The 15,785-nt window shown below is 34.0% G+C and overlaps 1 protein-coding gene across 2 annotated transcripts in view; it reads left to right on the top strand.

Moving 5' to 3' along the window:
- LOC126888203 (glutamyl aminopeptidase-like) overlaps positions 1-15,785 on the top strand; it is a 107,772-nt gene that overhangs the window by 47,404 nt on the left and 44,583 nt on the right. For both annotated transcript variants that reach the window (XM_050656257.1, XM_050656256.1), the window contains exon 6: positions 1,061-1,142. In XM_050656257.1, coding sequence (XP_050512214.1) covers positions 1,061-1,142 — 82 coding nt within the window. The remainder of the gene's footprint in view (positions 1-1,060; positions 1,143-15,785) is intronic.

Raw genomic sequence — 15,785 nt, 5'->3', positions numbered from 1 at the left:
AGACAAGGTATTAATAACTGAATTAATTTGTGAAGGTGGGTAATGAGAGTTGGCATGCAAGTAGCGGTTGATATGATTGGGTTTTCGGTAAAGAGTGATGAACACCTTGGAATTGGTTCTTCTTTATGAGAATGTCGAGAAACGGAGGGATGAATCAGTCTCCACCTCCATCGTGAACTAGATTTCACATTTATGCATCGTTTGAGCATAGATGTAGATAGTGCTCGGGGGCTCGAAGTCTTCCATAGAGATATTGGCAATTATTGGAGAGTGTAGTGAGTCCATTGGGACACAATTTATTTGTCTGTAGAATTGATTTTGGAAGATGAAATAAGTGTTGAACATGCAATGTCTAATGAGATATAAGTGGTCTTACTAGATAATATGTTTAGTTTCCAGAATATCTAGGGTTTTATCTATAGGAATGTTTGTAAAAAGTGAAACGATGTCGAAACTTACTAGAATGTATCAGGGTAAGATAGGGTATTGTTTGAGAAGTTTGATGAAATAAAAAGAATTTTTGACGAACGATGAAGCATTTTCTGTGAGAGGTTGAAGAGTTTGGCCAGTTATTTTGCCAATGGTTGTGTAGGGCAGTTGTGTGCGCTGACAATAGGACGTAGATGAAGATCAGGATTGTGAATTTTGGGTAGGCCATATATTCGAGGTGTTCTAGAAGACTTTTCACGAGGAGTTAAAGTTTGCTTTACGGCAAAAGGAAGAGAGGTTTTATTGACGATAGCTTTGGTTGTTTTTTCCGAATAGGTTGTAAGATTATTAGAAATTGGTTCGCAGTCTGGAGTCTGGAGCATTAATGAGATTTGAGAGTTTATCGATGTAAGAAAAAGTGTTTAAAATGGCGGTGGCGTTCCCTTTGTCGTCGGAAAGAATGACTAGATCTGGTCTTCAATGTAAAAAATCAAACCTTAAGAGTCATTTTTGTCTGTCATAGATGTATTTTGGAAATAATGAAACAACATTCCTGATTTTAGAATCAATAGTAAATTAATGTGCAATTATTTTGAATATTTTAACAGTACTCATATTAACTTTATTCTAGGTGCAAGCATAATAAGAATGATTGAAAATACGGTAGGATTCGATAAATTTAAACACGCTGTACAAAATTATTTGGTACAACGGTGAGTAGTTAATTTATGTAAATACCTATTATATCCGACCAATATCTCTTATTTTTGGTCAATGTCCTTAAGTTATCCCTCAATTTAAAAAAAGTTAATTATGTTTATTAAAAGCCTTCATTTTGAAGCCTTGCTATTATTTTGGGACGTTCTTATTATTTGAACTACGAAATATAATATATTGTAAAATATATCTACTTAACTATTTTTAATTGGAAATAAGCCAAAATTTTACTAAAAAATGGTTTTATTAACGTTTCGACGTCCAAATCGGATGCTGTTATCAAAATACAAAAATATTAATGAATTAACCAAAAATGTTGTTGCGTAATAAAAAATTCTTCTAATAATTTATTAACTCTGACTCATTTATATCGGCAATTCAGACATTTATATGTACTTATAAGTGTACCTATATAATTTACTAATAATCAAAAAATTACAAAAATTATCCAACAAAACGAGGTCAAACAAAAATAAATGTTTTGTTATAGTAGGGGAGCCCAAGCATAGATTTTTGCAGTTACTCGAGCGCGTCACAAAATCACATGGGGGGAACCTTGTACCCTTTAAATATACCCCGTACCATATACTGGCTCTTAATACAGGGGAGTTCGTTAAGAGGGGTCCGAAAAAAATCTATCCTTAGAAAAACTCGAATTCGTCAGATTAAGAAAAGTTAATTACATGCAGAACAGTGTTTGAGCGGGGCGTAAGGAAATGGGCGAGTCACAAAGTTTCACAAAAAAGCGAATATTTCGCGAAATGAACGACAGATCGAAAAAATAAATAATACATGCTCAATATTTTTCAAAAATGTATTGAATGGTACCAAACACGACCCCCACGGAGAGGGGTGTGGGTAAATTTTAAATTTTTAATACGAACCCCGCGATATTTCGCGAAATATCAGATCGAAAAACTAAAAAATACAAGTATTCAATATTTTTTAAAAATCTATCGAATGGCACCAAACACGACCCCCACGGAGGTGGGGTGGGGGTTACTTTAAAATCTTAAATAGGAGCCCCCATTTTTTATTGCAGATTTGGATTCCTTACGTAAAAATAAGTAACTTTTTTTCGAGATATTTTTTCGACTTAAGGATAGATATCGTTGGATGAAAAAATCGTCGGTGATTCTTCAAAACCTCGTATGAAATTTATTTCCAGAAGCTAATTTTTTGCCCTGTTAGAAACTGTGTTAAAAAATACACACGTTAACGTAATGAAAATGTCATTTCATAACTATGTTAACGTAATTAGGTTTCTTGACATTTTCATTAAGTTAACATGTGTATTTTTTAACGGAGTTTCTACAGGGCAAAAAACTAAATTCTGAAAAAAAATTCTCGTACGAGGTTTTGGAGAATCAGCGACGAAATGGAAAGTCTCCACTTAAATGGAAAACTTAACTTAACTTTTTTGGTTTAAGGACCTACTCTTCACAACCCAATAGGTCCCCATAACACTTTAGTAACTGCAAATTTAGCATCCTCGTCAATATCAGTAAATATCAGTAAATATCAAATCTTAACGTCAATATCAATATAAAACAAAAATGCAGTAACCTCAGATAGACGGTATTTCTAATATCGAGTGCTGCCACTTGTAGCCCCAATAATAACCTATAGCCTTCGCTGCATTCTGCTTATTCAATTTTGGAAACTCTTCTGCGATATATTTTCTCATTTCTCATGCTCCAATTTAGCTAAAGTTTGGGAAGAAGGAATTCCACTTGATCTTAAAAACATCCACTGTCATGTGAGGTCGAGCATTATCATACATTAGCAATACATAACTATGGACGAAATTGAAAGCAATATGATTCGCAAAGGCCAGAAATGAATCTGGACCAGATGAAATACTGAGTGAAATAATAAAGCTCTTCGAAAGTTTAGGTCTTCTTCTTCTTTTAGTGCCTATTCGTTTCGAATATTGGCGATCATTCTGGCTATAATTATTTTATTAACTGATGCTTTAAATAGATTAGTTGTTGTTGTGGAGAACCATTTCCTCGGGTTCTTTAACCATGATATTCTTCTTCTCCCAATTCCTCGCTTTCCGAATACTTTATCTTGAAGGATTACCTTCAGTAATCTGTATTTAGTGCCGTTTCTCATTATGTGTCCGAGATATTCTAACTTTCTCCTTTTAATGGTATACATCACCTCTCTTTCTTTGCCCACTGTTCGTAATACGGTCTCGTTGGTTATCTTGTCCGTCCATGATATCCTTAGGATTCACCTGTATAGCCACATCTCTAAGGCTTCAAGTTTTTTCTCCATTGCTTCAGTGAGTGTCCAGGATCCAACTCCGTAATACAATGTTGAGAAGATATAAAATCGTAGGAGCCTTATTTTTATCTCCAGATTAAGGTTGTGGCTTTTAAAGAGTTTGGCCATGTTATTGAATGCATTCCTAGCCTTCTCTATTCTACATTTTATTTCTTGTGGGTTCCATTGTGTTAGGAACTTTTTGACTTTTTTTGTTATGTGACAGTTTCGTAGAAGATGAAAAGAAAATAAAAAGAAGATTTATGTTTGCATGGTGATGCATGCACCTTGATAAACAATATAGAAATAATTGAATTTTTACCAAGTTGTCAGAATAAACTTCAAATTTAAATATAGTTTTCTTAATGCAATATATCCATACCAGCGCAAATAATTACAGTCCATACCAGATTTAAAACCTAACATTTTGGTCCTACATCGTCGAATTAAGGATATATTCATTAAGAAAGGTGCCAACAGCCACGTTTCCAAGTGGGTTTGAAGTTACCATATATTGGTATATTTTCAAGTTATTGTCCACCAAGCGACTTCCAAGACTAGAAGATATAAGTAGTTCCAATAGATTCCTTTATTTTCAAGATACCGTGCACCAAGCCACGTCCAAAACTTGAAGATAAGTCTGTCCTTTTTGCTATTATATCATAAACCTATTTTTATTTCTGAATTAAGCAAAACAGTTTGGTTTTGAAGTATTTTGAAGTTTGGTTTTGATTTAATATAGAATAAATTTAATTTCCATTAATATTAATTTGCTAACAAGTTTGTGGGATTGCCATAAATTGCCAAGAAATGACTTTAGCCAATCATATAAGGGAAAATTGACCAATTTAGAGTCTTATGTTAATATAATAAAAGCTGCTACGCCAAGTAGTAAACCTCTTCTTTCAGAAGTTCAATTAAGATATCAAATGAATGCCAGTCTATTAAAAGAATTTCAAGATGTTCAACTGCAAATTGAAATTTTAACAACGGAAGACAAATTAAAAGAACAGTATGAGGAAAATGAATTATTTGAAAATAGGTATTTTAAAGCTATGGGTTTTTTGAAAGGTTATATTGAGAGTAACACATTTCAGTCTTCACATGATACTAGTTTGAGTTCTACTCCTCAAGTAGACTCCTTAGGTCACCTTTTGTTACCAAAAATGAAAATCAAAGTCTTCACTGGGGAGTTAGAAACTTGGTTAGAATTTAAATCCACGTTTACTAGTGTCATTCATAACAGTCCTTTGTCAAACAGTCATAAGTTTCAGCTTTTGCGACAATATGTGGATGGATATGCAAAACGTATAATAGATAAAATTGAATTTTCTGGTGACTATTACCAAACTGCCTTTGATGCTCTCTGTCAGAGATTTGACAATAAAAGGTTTAGAGTCAATTAATAAAGAGTCTCCAAAGCATCTAAGACAATTGTTAGATATTGTGTCAGATAGTGTCACTTCAATTGAAAGTTTGCAGATAACAAAAGAGTGCCTAAGTGATTTATTGTTAATAAACATTATTTCTGATAAACTTGATAAACAGAGTTATAGAGAATGGAAAGAGTTTCGCACCAAAGAGGAACTCCCTACCTTAATGGAATTCTTTAATTTCTTAAAAACCAAAGTAGATACTTTGGAAGAAATCAAGACCAAAGTTCTCATAATGCCCATCACATTAATAATAATAATAATTCCAATTCTAATTACAAATATACAAACCGTGAAAGTCATAAGAGAGCGGTCCAAGTAAATTTAGCACAGAAAAAGTGTTGTGTTTTGTGTAAAGGCAATCATTATATATATTCTTGTATTCAATTCCTCAAACTAGATACCAAAGGCAGATTAGGTAAAGTTAATGATTTAAATTTGTGTCACAATTGCCTAAGAATTGGGCACAGGGCTCAAGAGTGTACACTAAAACCATGTATGAAATGTCATTTAAAACATAATTCCTTAATACACTTTGATGACATTCAACATGTTTCAGTGGACTCTGACAACAATGTCCAGTCATATGAAACATCAGTAAATAGTATACAGAATGTTAATATGCCACCAATGGCAACTCACCAGCTATCTGCACAAGCAGTAGATTTGCAAAATAAACAAGTTCTTTTGTCAACAGTTGTTTTTAATGTCAGGTCAAATGATAATAAATTAATACCATGTCGTGCGCTTCTAGACAGTGGCGCTCAGATAAATATGATAAGCCAGAGCTTTTGTAAAAAATTAAATCTTCCATTAATTCCAACTAACCTTGCTGTTAGTGGTATAAGCCAGGTAGTGTCAATTATCACAAAGAAGTGCCAAATTTTTTTGTTGTCTAAGTTCAATAGCTTTAATATTACATCCATATTTTATGTTGTACCAGTCATTTCAAACCAAATTCCGTCAGCTAGTTTTGATACTTCAAGTTTTGTTATCCCATCTAATATTCAGCTATCTGATCTTTTATTTAATGAATCCACCAATGTTGATGCCATTATTGGTGTCAATTTATTCTGGGACCTCCTTATTGATGGCAAAATCAAGCTGGGAAAAGGTTTCCCAAATTTGCAAAATACACGTTTAGGCTGGATTGTAAATGGAGTTGTTCCCTATAAGACAACTCGTGTGTCATGTAACTTTACCAGAGTCATCGCCGAAGATGACCAATTAGAACATTTCTGGCAAATGGAAGAAATGCAAGATTCCATACCATGCTCGAAAGATGATGATAAATATGAAGAAATATGTCAAAAAAGCACTGCCAGGTCCGCAAGTAGCCAATTTATAGTAAAACTTTCACTGAAGTTTCCAGCTGATTTGTTAGGAGACCCCATGGATACTGCAGCCAGTAGTATTTCTAATACTCCTGATACCCTTGTTCACATTGATAACAATGATATTTCCAATAATATCATTGATATTGGAAACTCTGAGAGTACCAAAACTCTTCTTGGAATTCAATTGATGAGTCGCCAAGACCTCCTTTGTTATAAAATATCACATTGTGAAATGCCTGTTTTATTTACTAAACGTCAAATTTTATCCATAATTTCTAAAATTTGGGATCCAATGGGTCTTCTCAGTCCAGTTATTATACTTGCCAAAATAATTATTCAAAAATTGTTCCAACTTCAAAAACCATGGGATGAACCTGTACCTCCTGAGTTTAATAAATCCTGGAGGCAGTTATATAACCAGTTGCCTCAGTTAAATTCATTACGTATTCCAAGATCCGTTGTTGGACCATACAGTCAAATCATTGGCATCCATTGCTTTTGTGATGCTTCTCTTAAAGCTTATGCAAGTAGCATTTATATATCCAGTGTTAGTAAAAATAATGAGTACCATTCTCATATTTTATGTTCAAAGACAAAGGTTGCACCTCTCAAACAACTAACAATCCCGAAACTTGAATTATGTGCAGCTCTCTTAGGTTCTCAACTTATTAATAAGGTTGTAAAAGCCTTACCAATTGTGAATGTTCCAATTTATATGTGGTCTGACTCAAATATAGTATTATGTTGGTTGAAACTAGAGCCGCACCAGCTACAGGTATTTGTATCTAATAGAGTAGCTAAAATCCAATCTCTCACCACTGTGAACAGTTGGCATTATGTCCACATTAAGGAAAATCCGGCAGATATTGCTAGTCGCGGAATTCTTCCTGAATCTTTCATTGAATCCAACCTTTGGTTTTATGGGCCACATTTCTTGAGACAACATCCCAATAATTTGCCAATTAATTCACTTCGAGAACTAGAAGAAATACCAGAACTTAAGCAGTCAGTCCAAACAACCTTATCTTCCAATATACACATAAGTTGGATTTCGAATTTTATTAGTAGATTTTCAAACTTACATAAACTAAAAAGAGTATTTGCATATCTTAAAAGATTTACAATATCTATTAAAACTAAAACTAGAGCAGATAGCATGCTTTTAAGCGTAAAAGAACTAAATGACTCCTTTTTAATATTAATAAAACTTGTTCAAGCAGAATCTTTTTAAGATGAAATTGTTAGCTTGGCAAATAAAAAATCCAAATTAATTCATTTATCACCTATTTTAGATAATAATGTATTAAAGGTAGGAAGACGACTTTTACATACAATGTTACCAAATAATATAAAAACTCCAATTCTATTACCAAAATTTCATGCTTTAACAAAATTAATATGTACACATTACCATGTAAACTATTTGCACCCAGGACCACAACTATTATTGTCACTAATCAGACAAAAGTATTGGCCAATATCAGGAAAAGTATTAACCAAGCAAATAGTGAGACAATGTATTAAGTGTTTTCGAGTAAAACCACCTAATACTTCAGTGACCATGGGTCCACTTCCTAATGAACGAATTACTATATCACACCCTTTTGAAAATGTGGGATTAGATTTTGCAGGACCGTTCCTTTTAAAGGAGAAAAAGGGACGAGGAAGCAAAATTCTAAAAGGTTATGTTTGCATATATGTCTGCTTTGTTACAAAAGCTATACATTTAGAATTATTAACTGATATGACAACTGACTGTTTCTTATCATGTTTTAAACGATTTATATCTCACAGGGGTATTCCCACTAATGTTTACTCCGACAATGGTTCCACTTTTAAATCAGCCAATAGAGAATTAAAGTCTATTTATCATTTTTTGGAAATAAATAGCCATAACATTCACAATTTTGCTTTAACTAAAAATATTGCATGGCATTTTTCTCCACCATATATCCCAAATTTTGGCGGTTTATGGGAATCGTCTATAAAACAAATGAAATTTTATATGAAACGCACACTTACCAATATTAATTTAACATATGAAGATTTTTTTACTTTATTAACCGAAATAGAGTGTATTTTAAATTCAAGACCACTTTTTGCTAGTTCAGAAGATCCATCTGACCTTGAACCCTTAACTCCTTCCCATTTTTTGACATTACGTCCTTTAACTTCACTTCCTGAACCCAATGTTCTATCAATTCCTACAAACAGACTTAATCGTTTCCAACAAGTTCAGCAACTTCATCAACGATTCTGGGCTCGCTTTTCAAAAGAATATGTCAGCCAATTGCACCAGTCTTATAAATGGAACCAGAATTCATCGAAACCTCTCAATCCAGGTGCTTTAGTGATTATCCATGATCCAAGTTTACCTCCATGTAAATGGTCTTTAGGACGAATAGAGAAGGTATTTCCTGGAAAAGATGGAAAAATCAGGGTTGTTCAAAATAAAATCTCGAAAGGCATCATCACCAGATCCTCCAGACATCTAGCCCAATTGCTTTTAGAAGAATCTCAGTGATCCTCTAACTATTATAACAACTTCTCAAGTGTATTATGTGTCGTGGACTTGTTTGAAGTGTACTTCAACGCGGGGAGTATGTTAGGAACTTTTTGACTTTTTTTGTTATGTGACAGTTTCGTAGAAGATGAAAAGAAAATAAAAAGAAGATTTATGTTTGCATGGTGATGCATGCACCTTGATAAACAATATAGAAATAATTGAATTTTTACCAAGTTGTCAGAATAAACTTCAAATTTAAATATAGTTTTCTTAATGCAATATATCCATACCAGCGCAAATAATTACAGTCCATACCAGATTTAAAACCTAACACATTGTTCGTTTACTATTGTTCCAAGATAGTTATAGTGTTTTACTCGGTTCACTGGTGTATTATTGATAAGTAGTTGGGCGTCTCTAATTTTATTTTTGCTGATAATCATAAATTTAGTTTTGATATATTTACTTGAAGTCCAAATCTTTCACTTACTTCATTTACTTTGTTTATTAGTTACTGTAAACTGTTCAAACTATCTGCAAAATAACGGTGTCGTCTGCATAGCGGATGTTGTTTAGGCGTTCTCCATTTAGAAGTATTCCATGTTCGCAATTTTCCAAGGCTTCACTAAATATTTCCTCTGAATATAGGTTAAATAATATAGGTGAAAGTATACAACCTTGTCTAACGCCTCGTAGAATCTGGATCGCTTTCGTTGGTTCACCTCCAAAATTCGTTCTTATTGTGGCTGATTGGTTCCAGTATAAATTTTGTATTATACGTCGGTCTTTATCATCCATTTGGGCTTTTGTTAGAACATCCATCATTTTTCGGTGTTGAACTGTATCAAATGCTTTTTGGTAGTCCACAAAGCAGGTGTAAATATCGCAAGTCATATCTCTGCATCTTTGAAATAAAACCTGTAGACTTTACAGTACATTTCTTGTACCTACGCCTTTCATGAATCCAAACTGTGTGTCTTGTATTCTCTCTTCGCATAGCTTGTATATTCTACGATGTATAATTTTAAGAAAAAGTTTTAATGTATGGCTCATTAAACTTATTAGCCTATATTCTCCGCACTTTTGGCTCCCTGTTTCTTTGGTAAGGTAATAAATTCTGAAACTAGCCAATCTTTTGGGATATTTCCTGTGTCATAGATATTATTGAAGATTTTACATAGTATTCGTAAAGATTCATCATCAAGAAGTTTAAGAAATTCAGATTGTACTCCGTCTGGTCCTGGAGTTCTACCTTCTTTTAGTGATATTATGGCTGCTCTTATTTCTGCCACTAGTATAGGTGGTCGTGTTTCCGTAGGTATTGGGAACTGGTTCTCCCACTCATCAGAAAATAAATTTCGTATGTAATTTTTCCAGGTATTATTGATACTCTCTTTGTCCACGATTTTCTCTCCATTGTCATGAACAAGTTTACTTATTCTTCTGTTTTTACATTTGCCTGTAATTTCTTTTACCTTCTTATGCACGTTGAAGTCGTCGTATTTGCTTTGCAGAATTTAGATTTCTTGGCATTTTTTCTCCAATTCTTTCTGTATGGCTTCTCTGATCTTTCTCTGTATCTCTCGCTGTAATGTTTTATACATGGAGTTATCGTTCTTGATTTTCCTTCTTTCTTCCTTTAGTTGCAGAATATCTGTCGTCATCCATGTCTTATTCTTACCTTCATCGTTCTTCATAAAATTGTCTTTAATGTCGTCTATCGTTTTATTAAGGGATTCTATCTTATCTTCTGTACTTTCCGTTGTATTATCGATTTCTTTGAATTTTCTATTTAATGTTTTGCTGACTATTTCTTTTACTTCGCTACATTTCAGTTTTCTCATGTCATGTTTTTTTACAGTTTTTCCGCGTATTTTATTTAACTTGGTTCTATACACGCCCACTACAAGATTGTGGTCAGATTGAATATCAGCGCCTGGGTAGGTTTTAACACTGTTGAAACTATTTCGATATCTTTTGTTAACAAGCATAATATAGTCTATTTGATTTTTATAATAACGTCTTCTCCGTTGTCTCTAGGTGATTTCCACGTATACAGGCGACTAGGTGGTAGTTTGTAAAATTTGTTTAGCACGTTTAAGTCATGCTCAGCTGCCAAGATACTCATTGTTTCTCCGCGTTGATTTCTCTCTCCTAATCCATGTGGATCAATATGTTGCCCTTATTTTCCGTTAGCTATTTTCGCATTGAAATCTCCCATGACTATAAGGAGTTCGTCTCTCGCTCGGTATATCTCTTATAAGGTTGCTTATTTGTTTGTAGAATTCTGATATTTCTTCATCACTGTGGTCTGCTGTGGGTGCATAAGCTTGTATGATGCTTGTATTCACCGGTGACGTATTTATTTGTCAAACGTATTTTTTGACGTATTTAAAGTTTAGGTAAAAGGTAAAATATATCTCCTTCATATTTTTAATAACATTTTCCCTTAGGTACCCAGAATTTCCCTGGTGTCCCTTACAGATACCCAACATTATTTTCATTTATGATATGATAACTGTTTTATTATTACTTTACGAAAAAAGTTATTTTTCATAAAAAGCTGTACATAATCTAAAATCTAAGAAGCAATCATCGTTATATCACGCATAATATATCACGTTTTATCAATTTTATACTAGATATGTCGAAAAAGATGAATTTTGCTCAAGAGTAAAGTACTTTCATAGTTCACAATATTTAAATTAAAAGGATGTAATAATTGCATTTTAAAACATAGTTTTTAATCCAAAACAACTTTCTATAATACCAATTTTCAATATTTTTAAAAATAAAGGTACTTTACTCTTGAGCGAAAATAATATTTTTGACATATCTCGTATAAAACTTATAAAATTTGACAAGTATATTAGGGCTGCATCTTAGGTTTTAGACCATCTAGAAAATTGTATAAAGAAAAATTTTTTTTTCATAAAATTATTAATAAAATAGTTAGATATTATAATGGTAAGGGAGCCCAAGCGGGGATTTTTGCAGTTACTCGAGCGCGTCAGATTATCATATTGGGAGAAACCTGGTACCCTGCAGATGTACCTCTACCATATATTGGCTCTTAACACAGGGGAGTTCGTTAAGGGGGGCCCGAAAAAAAAATCTATCCTTAAAAAAACTCGAAATTGTCAGATTAAGATAAGGTAAGTTAAGTACATGCAAAATAGTGTATATTTCAAAAATCTGACGATTTGAGCAGGGCGTAAGGAAATGGGTGAGTCCCAAAGTTTCACAAGAAAAAAGCGAATATTTCACGAAATAAATGACAGATCGAAAAACTAAAAAATATGTTCTCAATATTTTTTAAAAATCTATCGAATGATACCAAACACGACTTCCCACGGAGAGGGGTGGGGGGTAAATTTAATATTTTAAATACGAATCCCGCGATATTTCGCGAAATGAACATCAGATTGAAAAACTGTAAAATACACTTATTTAATATTTTTGAAAAATCTATCGAATGGCACCAAAGATGACCCCCCGCAGAGGTGAGGTGGTGGGTTACTTTAAAATCTTTAATAGGAGCCCCTACTTTTTATTGCAGATTTGGATTCCACACGAAAAAATAAGTAACTTTTGTTCGAAACATTTTTTCGAATTATGCATAGATGGCGTCATAATCGGAAAAAAACGATTGTTGGAAATGGAAAATTAAATTAAAAAATGGCAAGCGCCCACTAAAATGGAAAACTTTGCTTAACTTTTTTTGGTTTTAGGACCTAATAATCACAACCCAATAGGTAACCAAAGCGCTCGAGTGACTGCCCATTTAGCATACTTTGCTCCCCTACCATAAATGAAAGTGATGTTGGGTATCCGTAATTTGAGAAAAAATTTCAAATATATTTTTTTTAGTAAGAAGTTGTGAACAAATGTTACGAGTTCATTTTAGTATATATATATATATATATATATATATATTTATATATATATATATATATATATATATATATATATATATATATATATCCAATCCTGTTACTCCGTGAAGGAGCATAGGGCATCCACGAAGCTTCTCCATTCTCCTCTATTTCTGGCCATGGTTGCTATTTCTCCCCAGGTTTTCTTCATACTTTTGTGGTCTTCTTCAACGGTACTCCTCCATGTTTTGGTCGGGCGTCCTCTGCTTCTTCGTCCTACTGCATTCCATTTGAGTGCCTGTTTTGTTATGTCTGCATTTTCTTTCCTCAGTGTGTGTCCCAGCCAGTTCCATCTTTTCCTCTTTATTGTTGTTCTGATGGGTTCTTGTTTGGTTTTTTTCCATAGTGCTACATTTGTTATGATATTGGGCCAGTATACCTTTAGAATTTTACGTAGACATCTATTTACAAAAACTTGGATTTTATTTACATTTCCGTCAGTTATTGCCCATGTTTCACTCCCATAAAGTAGCACAGTTTTCACGTTACTATTAAATAGCCTTATTTTAGTATTTTGGCTGATCTGTGTTGATCTCCATATATTTGCGAGGGTTCCAAAGGCTTGTTGTGCTTTTCGTATTCTCTGTTTAATATCTGCTTGAGCTCCACCTTTTGCACTGATTATACTGCCTAGGTAGCAAAATTCTTGAACCTGTTTTATTTCTTGTTGGTTGATGTATAGTTTGTCACAGTTAGTTACTCCTATTCTCATCTCTACTGTCTTGTTCGTGTTGATTTTAAGACCCACTTCTGCCGATTTCACCTCTAGCTTCCTTAACATGTTCTTCATATCATCTATTGTGTTCGCTACGAAACAGATATCATCTGCGTATTCCATATCTGCTAGTTTCTTGTTCTGAAGGTAGTTCCAAGGGATCCCATTTTTTCTTTCAATTGTTTTTTCCAGTATATGATTAAGACATATATTGAAGAGCAAAGGTGACAGTATGCAACCTTGTTTTAAACCTACTTCAATTGGTATTTTATCTGTCATTTGCCCTTTATGCAATACCTGACATGTTGTTTGCTGATACATCATTTTGATTATTCCAATGATCTTTGGAGGTAATCTATTTAGTCTTAAGATTTTCCACAGGGCTGTATGTTTTATGCTGTCGAAGGCTTTAGCAAAGTCTATAAAGGCCATTATCAAGGCTGCGTTCTTCTCTATAGTTTCGTCTATGATGATTCTTGCCGTCGAGATTTGGTCTATACAGGATCTTCCCCTTCTGAAACCCGCTTGTTCTTTTCTGAGAGTTTTGTCTATTATATTGTTGATTCTTTGATGAACAATAAATGCTAATATTTTATTTATGGAACATAACAGCGTTATTCCTCTCCAGTTTTCGCATAGCTGTACGTCCCCTTTTTTTGGAAGCTTGACTATAATTCCATTATTCCATTCCTTAGGTAGGATTTCTTCAGTCCATACATCTGCTAATAATGGTGCTATTAGGTCCACGGTTCTCTCAGTGTCCGCTTTCCACAGTTCTGCTGGGATATCGTTCAATCCCGCTGCTTTGTTGTTCCTCAGGTGCCGGATTGCTTCAGCTATTTCTTTTTTCGTTGGAATTTCCTCGTTTATCCTTAGATAATTTTCATTTGGCTCTACGTCGTTACCCTCTTGGAACGGCGGCTCATTTTCTTCTTCTGTCATAAGCTCGCTATAGTACTCATGCCATCTTCGTGTTTGCTCTTCAGTTGTTGTAAGCAGTTGTCCTTGTTTGTCTTTTAGTGGTTTGTCACTGTTGAAGTTCTTGTTTGCAAGACGTTTAGTGGTTCTATATAGCTCTCTCTGATTATTTGTTTCGGCTGCCTCTTCTGCTAAGCGCGCCATCTTCTCTGTCCATTTTCTTTTGTCATTTCTAGCGCTCTTTTTTGCTTGTTTATTTGTATCTGCATAATCTTGGGTTATTCTGATTCTATCTTCTAATTTTTGTATTCTATTTAGTTCGGCTTTTAAGTCTTTCCTCTTTTTTATCAGTTGCCATGTGTTATCACTTAGCCACTCTGATTTCTTTTCTTCGTTGTAGCCCAACACTTCTTGTGCGGTTTGGTGTACAGCCTCTTTGATCATCTCCCATTTGTTTGCTATATTTGTCTGTGTGTTGTTTACAGTTTCTGTGTTCAACTTTATTTTGTTACTCCATATTTTTTGGGTTTCACTGTCTTTCAGTCGTTGTATATTGTATCTTCTTCGTTTGTTATATTGTTTACTCCCGCGTTTTGCTTTAATTTTTACTTTTATTTCTGCTATTAGTAGGTGGTGATCACTTCCTACATCTGCTGATCTTTTATTTCGTACATCTAGAAGGCTACTTCTCCATTTTTTATTAATCAAAATGTGGTCTATTTGATTTTGCGTTTTATTATCTGGTGATATCCAGGTTATTTTGTGGCAGTCTTTGTGTGGAAAAATCGTTCCTCCAATGACAAGATTGTTTTCTAGGCTAAGTTCTATGAGTTTCTCTCCATTGTTGTTTCTATTCCCTAGTCCATGTGTTCCCATGCATGTTTCCACTCCCTTGTTGTCTTTGCCAACTTTCGCGTTCAGATCTCCCATGACTACTAGTATATCTCCTTTGTTCACCTTTCCGATAGTATCTGTTAATTGTTGGTAGAAATTTTCTTTCTCATCTTCTGCGCTTACCTCTGTCGGTGCGTAACATTGAACAATGGTTATCTTTCTTATTTGAAAATTGAATTGTGCTACTATTAGTCTGTCTGATATAGGATGCCATTTTATTAGCCCTCTTTTTGCCTCTTTACTTAGAAGGATCCCAACTCCATTCCTTCTGTCTTCTTTTATATCGTTTCCTGAGTGTAACAGCACTCCTCCGTTTGATATTGTTGTCTCTCCTTGCCCAGGCCATCTTATTTCAGATAGCCCCATAATGTGTATCCTTAATTCTTCCATTTCTTTTACTACTTGCGCTAGTCTTGACGCTTCATACATGGTCCTGACGTTCCAAGCTCCGATTCTGTAACGTTTTTTGAGATAAAAGGTATTATTGGGTTTGTTTTGCTTCGCTTCAGTTTCATTGATTTTAGAGTTTAAGGTGAGTGAGTAATCAGCTCTCTGCACCCGAGAGTCCGTTTCTTCTTCTGTTTCCTGATTGTCCTCTTCATTTTGCCAATAATCTGTTTTATTTTTGTA

This window comes from Diabrotica virgifera, chromosome 7 (assembly GCF_917563875.1).
Source record: "Diabrotica virgifera virgifera chromosome 7, PGI_DIABVI_V3a".
Taxonomy (NCBI): domain Eukaryota; kingdom Metazoa; phylum Arthropoda; class Insecta; order Coleoptera; family Chrysomelidae; genus Diabrotica; species Diabrotica virgifera.
The sequence above is the reverse complement of the archived record's forward strand: the minus strand, read 5'-3'. Positions and strand labels throughout refer to the sequence as shown.